Here is a 17,037-nt window from a genome sequence, read left to right as displayed (position 1 = left end):
AGAGTGGCCTAGTGGTTAGAGTACTGGTTTTGCAATCTAGAGGTGGTAGGTTTAAATCCTACTGCTGCTACTTGTGATTCAAAATGCAAATGAAAAAAGAGGGTGTCAGAGGCATAGCAAAGGCATGGACATCCATCTCACAGAAACATCCACATTTTGGAGGTGCAGGGAAGGACGTCCTGAACTGCCCTCCTTAAGAAGGAAATCGTGTGCAAATGAGCTAACAGCGAGCAGCTCATTTGCATGCAATTTCCTTCATGCATGCCCATTCCTTTCCGGATCGGTAAGGGAAGGGCTTTTTCCATTCAGTTAGTGGGACCAGTGCACTACGAATGCTGGCTCCACCCATGACCAAATGGCTTGGATTTGGTCGTTTCTAAGATGGGCGTCCTTGCTTTCCATTATCACCGAAAACCGGGGACAACCATCTCTAAGGTCGACCTAAATTTCATGATTTGGGCGTCCCCGACCGTATTATCAAAACGAAAGATGGACGTCTATCTTGTTTCGATAATACGGGTTGCCCTGCCCCTTTACGGGCCATCATTAGAGATGGGCGCCCCCATTCGATTATCCCCCTCCACATTACTATCTGTGTTTAGACTTAGCTAAACGTCTTGATTGATTTTTTTTTAATAATTTTATTAAATTTTACAGCTACCTTTGATGCACTAACCTTACTATTTTACAGTTCCATTTAACGAATTTGAGATTGGTGGGATGATTTCTACCTAATTTCCTTAATTTTTAATATACGGAAGCCAGTATTACATAACTGTTCTATCTGCGGAGCGGCAGTTTTGCTGTAATGTTCCTTAATGATAAATTTTAGCACCCATCTTGTTTAATATTTGTGTCTGCTGAGAAATTTAATCTCACAGTTCTGTATTACTGTTTTATCTATGTTGATATCATTTAATGGATGATCCCTATGGGGCTGTTAAGATGTAAGACAGCACTTAATCTAAATCATTGCACAGAGAACATTATACAGTGTTGTAAAGTACATAAGTTTAATCTGAGCCATATAAACTGAGTGGTTGACATTCAAAGCAATTTAACTGGGCAGAGTAGGTTCCTGCCTGGTTAAATCATATTGGCCAGTTACTCCATTTACTTCGTGGTGCCGCGAAAAGGAGGGTCTTTTCGGCCTATCCTAGATTTAAAAGAAGTCAACAAGTCTCTGCACGTGCGGCATTTTCACATGGAAACCACTCTGGTATTTAGATATATGTAATGAGACCTCCTTTTCATCTACAGATCTGAATTCAAAGCCCAAATCTACTGATAAACAATAGACACAAGGCTCAGATGTTATTAAAAAAAATAGAAAACTTGGCATCAGGTAGAATAGTGGAAAAAAATGACATCCCAGGAAAGCAATAGGGCATCCTTGGGGGCACTGCAGTGGACTTTATAAAATGCTCCCAGGTACTCAACGTGTAATTAAACTCTGGAATTCATTGCCAGAGAATGTGGTAAAGGCGGTTAGCTTGGCGGAGTTTAACAAAGGTTTGGACGGCTTCCTAAAGGAAAAATCCATTGACCGTTATTAAATGGACTTGGGGAAAATCCACTAAGCAGTATAAAATGTTTTCTACTTTTTGGGATCTTGCCAGGTATTTGTGATCTGGATTGGCCACTGTTAGAAACAGGATGCTGGGCTTGATGGACCTTTGGTCTTTCCTAGTATGGCAATACTTATGTACACTTCTGACCATTGCTCCCTTACCTTGTCTGCTGAGCCCCCCAAAACCCACTACTCCCAACTGTACACCAGTACCATAGCCCTTACAGGTGAAGGGAGCACCAATATGTGGGTACAGTGGGCTTCTGATGGGTTTTGGAGGGCTCACAGTTTCCTCCACAAGTGTAACAAGTAGGGGGAGGTAGAAGCCTGGGTCCACCTGTCTGCAGTGCACTGCATCACTACTAGACTACTCCAGGGACTTAATTTCTATTCTAATTGACCTGAGTATAATATCTGATGCTGGCATTTTTTGAGGGTGGGAGGGGGATAGTGACCACTGGGGGAGTAATGGGAGGTGATCCCCGAGTCCCTCCAGTGGTCCTCTAGTCATTTGGGGCACATCTTGTGTGCAGTAGAGGAGTAGCCTAGTGGTTAGTGCAGCAGACCTTGATCCTGGCGAAGTCGGTTCAATTTCCACTGTAGCTATTTGCTATAAAAACAGTACCCTTCTCCACCACTGCCAATTCCAGGCTCCGCTCAGTCTGCCTTGCTTCACCCTATGCCTGGAACAATCTTCCTCAACCCCTACGCCAAGCCCCCTCCCTACCCATCTTCAAATTTCTGCTTAAAACTCACCTTTTCAATACTGCCTTCGGCACCTAACCTTTCGGTAAATATAGTATGCCCTATCAGATTGACTCTACACTTGTCTTTTAGATTGTACACTCGTCTTTAGATTGTACACCTGTCTTTTAGATTGTAAGCTCCTTGAGCAGGGACTGTCCTTCCATGTTAAATTGTACAGCGCTGAGTAACCCTAGTAGCGCTTTAGAAATGTTAAGTAGTAGTAGTAGTAGTAGTAGTAGTAGTCTAGCTCAAAACGTCTATTCTAGGCATATGGTGCAGCAAGATAAAAGGAACGGAGTCTGGAGTTAGCAGTGGAGGAGAAGGGTGCCGATAAGAGAGATTTACCCAGTGAATGGAGTTCCTGGGGAGGAGTGTAGGGAGAGATGAGAGTGGAGATGTACTGAGGAGCTGCAGAGTGAATGCACTTATAGGTCAATAAGAGGAGTTTGAACTATATGCAGGAACGGATAGGAAGCCAGTGAAGTGACTTGAGGAGAGGGCTAATATGAGCACTAATTCTATAATGACAATATCATATAAAGTTGCCATTATAGAATAATAGCATAAGTCTGCATTGCCCTGCAATAGCAAAAAGAAGCAAGTGCCTATTTCTGCTGAATCACTTGCTTATTTTTGCTATGCAAGGAAGCGTGTTTTGGCACGTAACTCTAGGCGCAAGCAATTACACTATGTGAAGAGCTGGTGTAAATGTTTGCTTCAAAATCCTGGCAGTTATGCATATAAAATTGGAAGTATTTAATAGCTTAACAACTAATTGCTTGGCATTTCCTTGACTCTCCAATGTCCCTACCACATCTACACCCCCGCTTAGAGCTCTGTGTCAATTAATTAGGTGCTAAGTTTATAGAATCAGAGCATAAGTCATATACATGCATGCATAACTACAAATTAGTGACAATTAGTGCTTGTTCTCACCAATTATTGGTACTTAATGCCAGTTTAGCTTCAGTTAGCCAATTTAGGGGCCCTTTAACTAAGTCGCACCCAAAAGTGGCCTGCGCTGGTGTAGGCACATGTTTTGGACACACGCTGGTCTATTTCCTGAGAGTGCCTGGAAAAAAAATGGGATTTGTTTTTAATGTGCCAGAAAATGGATGTGTGGCAAAATGTAAACCAGAATGTGTCCATTTTCGGCCTGAGACCTTAAGGTCTCACATGCTAACTGGGTGGAAAGTGAGCAGCGCACGCCAACTGCCGATTACTGCCGGGTAAGGGCCCCGAGGTAGAAAATAGAAAATATTTTCTACCGCGTGTTTTGGGCATGTGCCAAAAATGGAATTATCGCCCGGGGCATGCAGTAGCCAGTTGGTAGTGCCAATTTGACACACATTGGATGTGCATAGGCATCTACGCACCTTAGTAAAAGGGCCCCTTAGTTATGTATGTAAATGACTCTTGCGAACCTAATCTTTAGCACCCTTTTAGAATTTAGGAAAAATGCTTAACGTAGTTTAGTAAAAGGTCCCCATTGTGTTAAACATATCAAAGACTATGTCAGATTTCCTAATTGCTTCAAGAAGAATATACTATAATATTTTGAGTCACATGAGGCTGATTTAAGCAATGAAGGGCAAATGGATCAGGAGTCCTTAGCTTCTACTTTTTCATCACAGTATAAATTACCCTCGGTTTGGGTTCCCCCTGGTCCTACTCAGTGCATTTTTTCTAGCAAAAAAGGTGCCGGTACTCAAATGCCAGGCCACCCTTCAGGGGTGGGGTGGTCATTGAGGGACCCACCCCACAATAGCCAGGCCTCTGCATCCAGTCACAGAATCTATGACAAGGCAGAATTTTTGTGTAGGGCCTGAGCTCTTTCATTAAAACGTGGGGGACCATGGGTCAATTTTAGCAGACAATAGTAAAGGTGCCGGTACTCAGTACCCCCAAGTACCCCTTCAAAAAAAGCCCTGGTCCTACTGATCCGGTGGTGGAAACATTTCAGAGATTAGTACTTCAGGATGTGGGGGATATGGAACAACAACATGAGTTTGTGCAGTGTAATTTAACCAACTTACAAAGGTAAGCATTAAGAGATTTGACACTAGACCCTGATATTGTTATATCCAAAGCTGATAAGTGCGGAGGGGTTGTAGTTCAGGACTATGTGAAATATGTTCAAGAGGCTAATCGTCAATTATTGGACACAACGTTTTATCAGAGACTTCCTGGTGATCCTACGGTAGAATACTTACAATTTATTTTAGCATTATTGCTATCTGCAGATGCACAGGGTATTATAATGGCCAAAGAATACAAGTATTTGGTTAGGAGAGCGCCTAATTTATTTATTTATTTATTTGTTTGTTACTTATATCCCACATTTTCCCACTCATGCAGGCGCAATGTGGCTTACAGAGAATTAAATAAGAGTACAAACTTAAAAGCTTAGGCAAGCATAAAAGAAGCAAGTAGGAGGGGAGAAACTAACAGCGTGAACTAGGCAGGGTAATGTGCCACATAGTTACTTTATTCCTAAGATCCACAAGTCAGTGAACAATCTCCCCAGCCGTCCTATAGTTTCTGGAATTGGGTCTTTATTTGAGCCCTTGTCTCAATTTCTAAACTTTCATTTGCAACCGGAAATATTTAAGATTCAGACTTATGTTAAGGATTCTAATGACATGTTGAAATATTTAGCTTCCACTCAGATAGCTCATGATCAAAAATTCATATTGGTGACTCTAGATGTCCCAGCATTATATAAGAGCATTCCACAAGGAGCAGCTCTTCAAATTATTAAACAGGTATTGGAGGGTCGGGAGCTATTGGGTGCGTTAATTCAACTGTTGATGCAAATGGCATCACTAATCATAGAAAAGAATTATTTTACGTTTTCAGATCAGCACTTCTTGCAGGTGAGAGGGGTTGCCATGGGAGCCACAGTGGCTCCCACGGTAGCCTGTTTATACATGGGAAATTTTGAGACACAGTTTGTGTACCCTTCAGAATTTAAGGATAAAATCCTAATGTGAAAGAGGTACATCAATGATGTGTTTGCTATCTGGTTAGGTACGGGAGAGGAGTTGGATGTATTTTAGGAGTATTTAAACAGGTGTGATCCCAATATTCAGTTTGAAACACAGACTCGGGGCAACACAGTGTAATTTTTAGATATTGATGTGGAATATGTGCATGATCGGTTTGTCACCAGTACTTATCCAAAACCCACTGATAGGAACACCATTTTGCACTTTGATAGTCATCACCCTAGGAAGCTAAAGGAGAGTATTCCTGTGGGACAGTTTCTGCGTATAACAAGATTATGTTCTACTGATGTATATTTTATGAATCATTCGCCGGATCTGTCAAGTAGATTTCAGCAACAAGGGTACCCTAAGGGTGTGATTTGATCAGCATAAAAGTGAGCTAAACATGCACAATGACAGTGGCTATCACAGAGAGCCACTAAGGAAAAGAGTCCACATATAAATTGTGTGTTGCCTTTTTACAAACAAACTCAATTCAGAAAATCATTTTGAAGCATTGGCCAATGTTGAGGTTGCATAAAGGATTATTGGAGAAGCCTCGCTTCTCGTGTACTAGAGATAGGAATATAGGGGAGATCTTATCTAGTAACAAGAGATCTAGATCACCTATAAACGAGGGTGCTAAAGGACATGGTCCCTGTCAACAATGTGTGTACTGTAAATATGCAATGAATGTTAACCAGGTTAGGGTTCCTAACACTGGGAAGCAGTTTTATTTACAAATGAAAACGGATTGTAATTCCAGCAATGTGGTGTATGGCATTTGTTGCCCATGTCAGTTGTGGTACATTGGAGAGACCACACGAAAAATAAAACTGTGAATACCACAACATTTGAGCAATATAAGATTGCAGAAGAGGGATACTCCTTTGGTCAATCATTGGTTGATGCGTAATCATTCAATTTTGAAGTTGCGGTTTGTTGTATTGTTTCTAATTGAGAGTGGGAGGGGCAATATTGAAAAACACTTGGTTCGTAAGGAACAGACATTGATATATCATTGGAACACCGTGGAGCCCTATGGACTAAATAAAGAGGTTGATTGGTCATTATTGATGACCACTTAAAAGAGCCAGGCAGTCAGTCACCCTATCGTGTGAAGCAGGAAACACGGTAGAAGTGTTGCAGTCTGGGGAGCTCCACAAGGTATACTGAACAGAGTTTAGAGGTCAGATATGGTAAGAGAAAGGTTGTTTTTATATTAGAGCTATGATGGAGGTGGAGATAAGATTGTAATGTTGTGCATTATGTATTGTCAAAAGTCTCCTGATGAAGTAATTAAAAGAAACACGGCCTGTGTTGGGACCCAGAAAGTATGGGACAGGAAGATATGTGAGATGTGGTGGATAATCAAGTGCCAACCAGTCCACAGTCTCTCTTCGTTTCACTTTGGACCAATGACTTCTTTTCAGAAACCAATAAGGATTTAAAAGCAAGCTGAAGAATGTATTTATCAAGGTGTGACATTTCCAATTGTGGAGATTGAAACGGAAAAGACATTGAGGGTAATTAAAAGAAACATGGCCCATGTTGAAACAGGCCATCGCCTTGGATATCTGGAATAACGTACGATGAACTACAGCTGATTTTGCTGAATGGTACTGGGGATGAACAATTTGGGAAATGTATAATAAGGAGAGATCACTGTGAGAGTGTGGGGCAGAGAGTGTTTTATTGTTAGATAAGTGGTGTTTTCATAATAAAATTGTAAAAATGTATTGTATACATTGATGTGGTTGTAGTATATTTAAATATTTAAAGATAGTGCATTAGTCAAGTAATAGAGACAATATATATCTATGACTAATTATTGTGAATTTTCCCAGGGGTTGTTAATAAGTGTACCCAAAATACACTATGAGACAATTTACAATCAAAAGAATTTATTTATTTTTCTAAAATTCCCTAGCAATTTTCCATAAAACATAACTCATTCAATGTTGTCATGTTCAGAACAACTTTAACAATTGTTTTTCTAATTACTAATAGAAGATACATCTAAGATGCTTTCTACTGGCATTATGGGGTGAACTCTATATGGCAGTGAAAACATTGTCACTGAAAAAGCGCTATTCTATGAGCTGCACTTAAAGTTAGACGCATTTTATGGAATAGCAGTTAAACCCAGGTCTCATGCCTAACTTTAGGCATGGCATTTGTACCAACTGCACAGAAAGAGAGTGGGAAATGGACCAATGACTCCAGGAGAACGGGAGATAAGATTTAAAAGAACCACTTTATTCAATGACTCGACACAGAAAACTGTTTCGTCCAAAAGGCCTGCCTCAGGAGTCTAAAAACAATAAATATTTAAAAACATAAGTTCAAATAAACAACAATAATAAGAAATTATACATAAAAAAAACTCTAACAGTATATATATAGTTAAGAGATAGACTAGAGTAAAAGCATATATATACATATACAAAATTATAAATATATATAGACACATAATTTTGCAGAATGATAAAAGAAAACGAACTCCTGAGGCAGGCCTTTTGGCCGAAACACAGTTTTCTGTGTCGAGTCATTGAATAAAGTGGTTCTTTTAAATCTTATCTCCCATTCTCCTGGAGTCATTGGTCCATTTCCCACTCTCTTTCTGTGCTGTTATTTTTACGTGGGAGTTAGTGTTCATCCAGTTAGGTGGATTACTCTCTCCTTATTTGTACCAACTGAAATGTGGTGCAAATGTATGTGCCTAAATTTGGCACGTATCCCTCATATTCTATAACAATGCACATACATGGTAGGAACACCCCTGTTCCACCCATTTCTGTGTCTCTGTTTTTTTTTACTGACACCTAAATTTACATGCATGTTTCAATTAAATCTAATTAGTGCCAATAATTGCTTGTTAACAAGCCAATTAGAACTAATTAGCTCAATATTCAGTTAACTTGTGTGTGCAAATTAGGCATGTGCCCAAGTTCGTGCATATGATTAAACACTTGTAAATAAAAATGTCATATAAATAATAATCTACAAATTACCTTGTAGAGTAAGCTGTTTGGATAACTTTGGAGTGATGTCAATTCCATTTTTTAGCCAAGAAAGTTTTGGATTAGGAATACCATCAGCAAGGCATCTAAGGCTAGCTGTAACACCTGGTTCTCTGGCTTGACTTTCTGGGTATACTCGGATGACCGGTGGAACTAAACAGAGAGAAAGTACAGCAACAGAATATTAGACTTTGAACAAGAAATAAGCAGTCCAAATAGCACGTGTTATAACATGTACTACAGACCTCATACATTAATGGAGACAATTTTAAACTCCACAGGATATTGTATGCCCATGGGCACACTGAACATTCTCTTGAAGTCTCAGAGGGGTAAAGGGGAAACCATGAATAGTTTCACTTTGAAAATGCAGGGGTGGTTCACAAAACAAATATATCAGTGGCTGAAGATATTGAAACTGCTTTGCAGTAGGGTCAAAATCAATGTTGAGATCACAAGAGGGAATTGCAAAATGACACCCTACGCACTATGAACTAGCTTCACTCTTCCCCTGCTTCTTGATCTGCCTCTGGGTGAAAAAGTCCATGCTGTGAACCAGAACAGCTACTGTTATCTGCAGAAGGACAAGAGTTTTCAGCTCCCCTATGGTAAATTCATCCAAAAGTTGTCTTCCGTCAAGGAAGTTTTGAATTTTCACCAAGAGCTTAGAAGCTTATTTGAAATGAAAAATCCCCATTTGAAAAAAAAAATCGCAGCAAGAATGGGATTCAGGTATTTTGGTAGCACCTTGCACCTACTTGAAGGGGGCACAAAAGTATGAGATTAAATCTCCACATCTACTTTCACTCTCCTAGCCTAATTCCGCAGCTTTTCCTTTTTCATTTCTAAACCATTATTATTTTCAAAGGACATACAAGCAAAAATGTACAAATGAAAACAGTACTGATTGTTGCAGTTGTCTAATTAAGATGCCAGCTGCGGAAGCTTAAGAGAACATAAAACAGTATAAAACAGTGGCAGTAGAGTATACAAACCTGGACAAAAGTCAGCAGATGTTAACATCTCAAACAGAATAGTGCTTCGCTTCAATGTTATGGGTTGGCTTTAAAGCTTAGAGTGGCTTGAACTGGTTTCCAGATTCATTCAAATATAGTTTCTCAGCTTTTATCATGCAAGTAAACATCTGTACACTGTGAAATAATGTGCCTGCTTTTATCCACACTGAGTGGGCTGGGTACTATTCAGGGTTTTTACCTAGGCAAAAATGTATTTACCCACATAAAATGTTGGATTGTGACCTACATTGTTCAAAGCCATTCAATGGATCAAAAAGGGTTATTACCCTTGCCTGTGGGGACACCATGGCACAGATTTCAATTAATCTATGTGTTTTAAAAAATGCAAGTATGAAAGAGAAGTAGAAGACTTTCCAGGTGGGTTTTGTTTTGACCTGTGTTCTGCAGCACCTCATAACAAAACTGAGAAACTAAGGAAACTGCTGTGTATGGGGAAGGACAACACATGCTCAGAACTTTACAGTGAGCTATGGGAGAGCTATTGTGCCCAGTGATGTGTGATGACATACCCCTCTTGTGAGCCTGACAGAAAAAAAAAAGAATATAGGAATTCCCTGATTATTTGTTTAAATCTCAGTTTTAATCATCTTTCACTGTACAAAGCAACATTTAGCTGATAAGGTGGATATTCATTGTTGATAATTTTCAAATTCCAAACTATGCATCATGGAGTAGAGTGGTTCTCAACTAGTAAACTAGTAAGGTTTTCAAGATATTCATAATGAATATGCCTTAGAAAGATTCCTATGACCTGCCTGAATTGCATTCAAATTTCTCTCTTGCCTCTTGCCTTCTGGGCAGCGATATTATTTTTTCTGGCATTTCAAAATCACACCACATTTCAAAACAGAAAAGTCAGAAATTCATAAAAGCAAATCAGTAACTACAAACAATTTTTTTCCAAATTGTGTCCACAGTATTTGGAAGGGAAGAAATAAAAACTGGAATAAAGCAGAACAATAATTAGAGATACCTCCAGGAGCAGTCCCTACAGTGATATTCCACAGCAGTACTGAAAGAAAATTAATGTTGAAAGCATCCATCCCTTTACTTTGAAATTCTTGAAATTTTGCACATTTCTAAAAACATTGCTATTCTCTAAATATATTGAAGGCTCTTCTTCATTATTTATTATTTATATGTATGCTGATTGGTTGCATTACCTACAGTGTATTACGTTTATTGCAAAAACCACCAAGAACTTTGGGTTGAGGTAGTATATAAATACTAATTGTTATTGCTATTATTGTTATCTTTGCATTTGTTTTTGTTTACTGGATTACTTTTGTTTCATGTATGTGCTTTGAACAGTTTTTCGACAGAAATAATTAAGGACTGTCTAAATGATAGAGTGAAGCTAGCTAATTCCTGCTTTCTTTTACTGACTAATTGATTAATTTGATTAATTGCTGTCAAGTTGAAGCTAACTCCTGGCAAAGGACTGTGTTAATAGCGAAGTAAAGACATTTGTTCCTAATTTCTGTTTTGCTGACCAATTAATATGAAAATAAATCTTGCTGAACCTACAAGCTAGTGAGCCTGACCTGAAATAGGCTCATTCATCCCAGTTTCCCACAAGCATATTCCAGGATTCTTCTCTTCTAGACTTAACTCAGCACCATTGGTACTTGGTCATGCCTTCTCCTAGTCTATTTGCAATTATGGCTACTGATGTCAGACACCCCTACATACCAATGGCGTAGCCAGGGGGGGTGCCAGGGGAGCGGCCGCTCCCGCAAACGGAGTTCTGCCAGCTCTGGTGCCTATTTTTTTTTCTCAGTGTTGCATTGAAAATGTGCGCCAGCGCCGGCAGAAGTCCGCTCTCGCTCCCCCCGCGCCGTCAACCTGGCTCTGCTTCTGCTACATACTTCAGAACTCCTCTCGTGCCTTTCTGCCATATTCCCACTTCCTCTTCTGCTCTCCTCATCCTTCTGCTTACTGAGGCTTAATAATGGAATCTTACTTTTCTTTATTTCCATGTTCTTACTGCTGTCCTGAATCAGCCCCCCTCCCTTTCTGATATGACCAACATTACAATGCTTTTTCTTGCTATCATGAATTCTACCTTAATATTCATCCCAATCATTGATGTCACCTTACCAATCCAGGGGCAGCAGCACATGTTTTTGGTTGGAGGGACCAAGCAAACCAATCCCAGACTCTGTCCCCAGGTTCTTCAATTGTTAATGTTGTGTTTGACAAAATATTAGTAGGGTCGTAGATCCCTGTAGCCCACTCTATTCCACTGCTTATATGCCAATAAACCTATTAAACAGACTGTGTGCAGCATACTCCTAGCTTACCTGTGTACCCAGGCTACTGATCATCACATACCATGGTCCCTCCTCTATGATACCATACACAGTCACTCCTTTAATGCAAACCCTGACAAAAACTGATAAACCTTGAGACAGAATGACACCAGGAGCACTCATCTTACAATGATAGCAGGCAACAAATACCCAATAAAAGAAAGAGGAAAAAAATACACCAAATGTGAAAGCCCTCATCAAAGTCACAAAGAAGCCCTTTTTAGTAAATGCAATATAATCTGGGTTTAGCAAGTTCTAAGCAGGACTTTCCCACATATTAAACCCAGATTTAACATAGCACTCTGTAGGGCATTTCTTACTTTTTTTGTGCAGGGCAAGCACTAATGTTGTTATTCACATGCAGTAACTGCCAAAAAATGTATTTGGTAGTACTTTTCACTATACACCAATCATAATGCACTAGCTGGATAATACAGGAGAACCTACTCTACGCCCATTACATGTCTTCTCCCAAAAATATTTTCAAAAAATAGGTAATACATATGATACCAAGCTAACAAGCATAATACTGTAAAACACTTTAATGTGTTTTGTGGTAGCCTGTTGGCACAGGCTAAGTGTGTATTGAAGGCTTAATGTCCTGTAGTAAAAAAGCCCATTAGCCTGTAATTGCCAGGGGGCATACACATGAGTGGAGCATGAATGAGCCATGGGTGTGTTGCCAAATGATATGCACAAGTTATAGAATTCTATTTGTTGCACACATTGCATAGCACAATTATATGTTAAAATGTCTACCAGCAACTGAACTGCCATAGGTGGCATGCCTACATTTTAGCACACAAACATGACTTTGCACTAGTATTGCATAACAGTTTAAGCATGCCTGTCATTATTGAATTTGCACTAAGTGTGCCGCATTGTGGTTCCTACATCTAGGTGCCAGGTTATAGAGATGGTCCCATTCTCCTGGATTCTATGTATCGCACTTAGTGTTCCGTGCTGAAATCCAACCGTATTCTATGACAACACAAGTAACTTAATTGGCTTAACAAGCTAATCAGTGTTGATAACAGGTCTTAATGAATAATAATGAGCGCTAATTGGCAATAAAAAGAATTTGCATGCACAACTCGCGAAGAGTATTATGTAATGCACTGTGAGCCCCTTTTACCAAGCTGAGGCAAAAGGGGGCCTACGCTGGCATCAACCCATGTTTCTAATGCACGCTGAGGCCCACTTTTACTGCAGTGGGTAAAAGGTAGTTTTTTTTTTTTTTTTTAAGAAATTGCCATGCAGCAAGTGAAGCACTTGCTATGTGGCCATTAGTGACAGTATTTCCTTATGTCTGGAGGGCTTACAATCTAAGGAAACCTTTTAGTAAGCCACACTAAAATGTGGCCTGCACTCTTTTTATCCCACGCACTGAGGCCACTTTTAGCACGGCAGTAAAGTAGACACAATTTCTATTTTTCCATTCATAGCCATATTCCCAATTAGCACGTGACATTTAGAATGTGGAACCGCCCCGCCACCTATTTACAAGGCGGTAAGGGCTCCCACACTAACCCCGCGCTAATTGGGAAGCACACGGCAATTTACCTGCACTACCCAATTAGCGCACATCATGCCTATTCTTCACCTCCAAACACTCTCCCAGAACTATTGCAGGATGTTTGAGCCAGGGGCGTATCTGCTATGGGGCCACAGGGGCCTGGCCCCCGCAGATTTGCCCCTGGACCCCCTTACCAATGACACTCTCAACCCCCCTCCTCCTGCCGTCACTCCGCTGTTGCACCTCACCTCCCTTTGCTGGCGGGGGACCCCAACCCCCGCCAGCCGAAGTCTCCGTCCTTCCTTCCTTCCTTTGTTTGAGATTGGTGGTTTCTGACGTCCTGTACGCACGCACGTACAACGTGCAGCGTGCAGGACGTCAGAAACCACCAAACCCAAACGAAGGAAGGACGGAGACTTCAGCTGGTGGGGGTTGGGGTCCCCCGCCAGCAAAGGGAAGTGAGGCATGACGGCAGAGTGACGGAAGGAAGGACGGAGACTTCGGCTGGCGGGCCAGCCCCCGCCAGCAAAGGGAGGTGAGGCGCGACGGCGGGAGGAGGGGGTTTAAAGTAGTCAGGCGGGGGGGAGTGGTGGCGTCGTCTTCGTCTTCAGCGGGGGGGGGGGGGGTCAGTGCCGCCGGGGGGGGGGAGGCTAAAATGTGCCCCCTCTCCTCAGCTCTGCCCCCCCCTACCATTGAAGTTCAGATACGCCCCTGGTTTGAGCGCATCCCTTGGTAGTACCTTAGTGCGTTAGTGCTTACTGCCACTTTCTAAATGGGCCCCTAAGGTTATACATTAGGGACTGACTCATCCATGATCACAAGTGCCATCGTTGGGAAATGAACCCTGGATTTCCTGGCTCTTAGCCAAGCTCTTTATTAGGCTACTCCTCCAGGTACAACATGTTCGAAAATAAAATACCATTCAAAAAATGAAGAGCAAAGGTACAGTGCAATTTCCTGCTGGCTTGAATTTTATTTATTTATTTTTGTTCTATTAAAGATTTTGAAATTTACAAGAAAAAAAGAACAAAATGATTATAAAACATTTTTTTTTAAGTCTAAGTGGCCTTTGTACAAAAAATGGCATACCACAGACCATGCTGGGGCATCCTGCAGCAATTTCAAGATATGCGCCCGCTACCCACATACTCAAAGATAAAGTTTATTTTGAGGAGGGGGTGCAGAGAGTGGGCATATTCTGTGCAAATCAGTGTAGATATATTGCTGTGCACTAACCGATTAGGATGTGCTTAGCAAGTGAGCCCTTACCACCTACATCATGAAGTAGTGATAATGGCTCATGCGCTAATCTATACTAATAGCCATGTGCTAATGGCAAAATTAGCACGTGGACATTAATACAAAAAAATAGGAAATTCAGCCATTTACCCCAATGGAAAAAAATGGCCTTCCTGCTCAGAAAAGACCTGCGTAAGGATGCAATAAGGCCACCTTTTACTGCAGCTTGGTAAAGGGCCCCGTAATGAAAGAAGACATAAAACCACAAATACAATTATACCATACCCAAATACAAAAAGTAGACAAGTTTTCTAAAAAAAAACACTGCCAAATCTCTGTAGTGAGCTATACATCCACCTAATGATAAAAATACCTTATGGCCCCCTTTTACAAACTACACTAGGTTCTACCACACACCTAACACAGAAAAAACGGCCTAAACATAGTAACATAGTAGATGACGGCAGAAAAAGACCTGCATGGTCCATCCAGTCTGCCCAACAAGATAAACTCATATGTGTATACCTTACCTTGATTTGTACCTGCCTTTTTCAGGGCACAGACCCAGTGGCGTACCAAGGGGGGGGCGGTGGGGGCGGTCCGCCCTGGGTGTCAGCGGGTGGGGGGTGCTCCGCGAGAGCCGACAGCTTTTTTTTTTAATCCATGCAGCGATCGCCGATGCAGGCAGCGCCTCGCGTCTGCCCTGCACGAACTGAAAAGAGGAAATCGCTATGCTGACGTCGGGCCTTCCCTCGCTTGTTGTCCCGCCCTCGAGGAAATAGGAAGTTACCTCAAAAGAGGGTGGGACAACAAGCGAGGGAAGGCCCGACGTCAGCAAAACGATTTCCTCGTTTCAGTTCATGCAGGGCAGACGCGAGGCGCTGCCTGCATCGCTGCACGGATTAAAAAAAAAAAAAAAAGCAGTGTGATGGCTTTAGGGTGAAGAGGGCTCAGGCCTCTCGACAGAGGGGGGGGGGGCTCAGAGGGGAGAAGGGGATTGGTGAGGGTGCTCAGAGGGAAGAAGGGGATTGGGGAGGGTGGGGGTGCTCATTGGGGAGAAGGGGATTGGGGAGGGTGCTCAGAGGGGAGAAGGGGATTGGGGAGGGTGGGAGTGCTCATAGGGGAGAAGGGGATTGGGGATGGTGGGGGTGCTCAGAGGGGAGAAGGGGATTGGGGAGGGTGGGAGTGCTCATAGGGGAGAAGGGGATTGGGGATGGTGGGGTGCTCAGAGGGGAGAAGGGGATTGGGGATGGTGGGGGTGCTCAGAGGGGAGAAGGGGATTGGGGAGGGTGGGGGTGCTCATTGGGGAGAAGGGGATTGGGGAGGGTGCTCAGAGGGGAGAAGGGGATTGGGGAGGGTGGGAGTGCTCATAGGGGAGAAGGGGATTGGGGATGGTGGGGGTGCTCAGAGGGGAAAAGGGGATTGGGGAGGGTGGGAGTGCTCATAGGGGAGAAGGGGATGGTGGGGGTGCTCAGAGGGGAGAAGGGGATTGGGGATGGTGGGGGTGCTCAGAGGGAAGAAGGGGATTGGGGAGGGTGGGGGTGCTCATTGGGGAGAAGGGGATTGGGGAGGGTGCTCAGAAGAGAGAAGGGGATTGGGGAGGGTGGGAGTGCTCATAGGGGAGAAGGGGATTGGGGATGGTGGGGGTGCTCAGAGGGGAGAAGGGGATTGGGAGGGTGGGAGTGCTCATAGGGGAGAAGGGATTGGGGATGGTGGGGGTGCTCAGAGGGGAGAAGGGGATTGGGGATGGTGGGGGTGCTCAGAGGGAAGAAGGGGATTGGGGAGGGTGGGGGTGCTCATTGGGGAGAAGGGGATTGGGGAGGGTGCTCAGAGGGGAGAAGGGGATTGGGGAGGGTGGGAGTGCTCATAGGGGAGAAGGGGATTGGGGATGGTGGGGTGCTCAGAGGGGAGAAGGGGATTGGGGAGGGTGGGAGTGCTCATAGGGGAGAAGGGGATTGGGGATGGTGGGGGTGCTCAGAGAAGGGGATTGGGGAGGGTGGGAGTGCTCATAGGGGAGAAGGGGATGGTGGGGGTGCTCAGAGGGGAGAAGGGAATTGGGGATGGTGGGGGTGCTCAGAGGGAAGAAGGGGATTGGGGAGGGTGGGGGTGCTCATTGGGGAGAAGGGGATTGGGGAGGGTGGGGGTGCTCAGAGGGGAGAAGGGGAATGGGGAGGGTGGGAGTGCTCATAGGGGAGAAGGGGATTGGGGATGGTGGGGGTGCTCATAGGGGAGAAGGGGATTGGGGATGGTGGGGGTGCTCAGAGGGGAGAAGGGGATTGGGGATGGTGGGGGTGCTCAGAGGGAAGAAGGGGATTGGGGAGGGTGGGGGTGCTCATTGGGGAGAAGGGGATTGGGGAGGGTGGGAGTGCTCATAGGGGAGAAGGGGATGGTGGGGGTGCTCAGAGGGGAGAAGGGGATTGGGGATGGTGGGGGTGCTCATAGGGGAGAAGGGGATGGTGGGGGTGCTCAGAGGGGAGAAGGGGATTGGGGATGGTGGGGGTGCTCAGAGGGAAGAAGGGGATTGGGGAGGGTGGGGGTGCTCATTGGGAGAAGGGGATTGGGGAGGGTGCTCATAGGGGAGAAGGGGATTGGGGAGGGTGGGAGTG

The 17,037-nt window shown here is 43.4% G+C and overlaps 1 protein-coding gene across 2 annotated transcripts in view; it reads right to left on the bottom strand.

Annotated features, from left to right (window-relative positions):
* Positions 1-17,037, bottom strand: part of FSTL5 (follistatin like 5) — an 877,920-nt gene that overhangs the window by 163,996 nt on the left and 696,887 nt on the right. For both annotated transcript variants that reach the window (XM_030191590.1, XM_030191591.1), the window contains exon 9: positions 8,319-8,480. In XM_030191590.1, the coding sequence (XP_030047450.1) occupies positions 8,319-8,480 (162 nt within the window). The remainder of the gene's footprint in view (positions 1-8,318; positions 8,481-17,037) is intronic.

The sequence above is a fragment of the Microcaecilia unicolor genome, chromosome 2 (assembly GCF_901765095.1).
Source record: "Microcaecilia unicolor chromosome 2, aMicUni1.1, whole genome shotgun sequence".
Classification (NCBI taxonomy): domain Eukaryota; kingdom Metazoa; phylum Chordata; class Amphibia; order Gymnophiona; family Siphonopidae; genus Microcaecilia; species Microcaecilia unicolor.
Note: the sequence above shows the minus strand (reverse complement) of the source record. Positions and strands in the feature narration are given on the sequence as shown.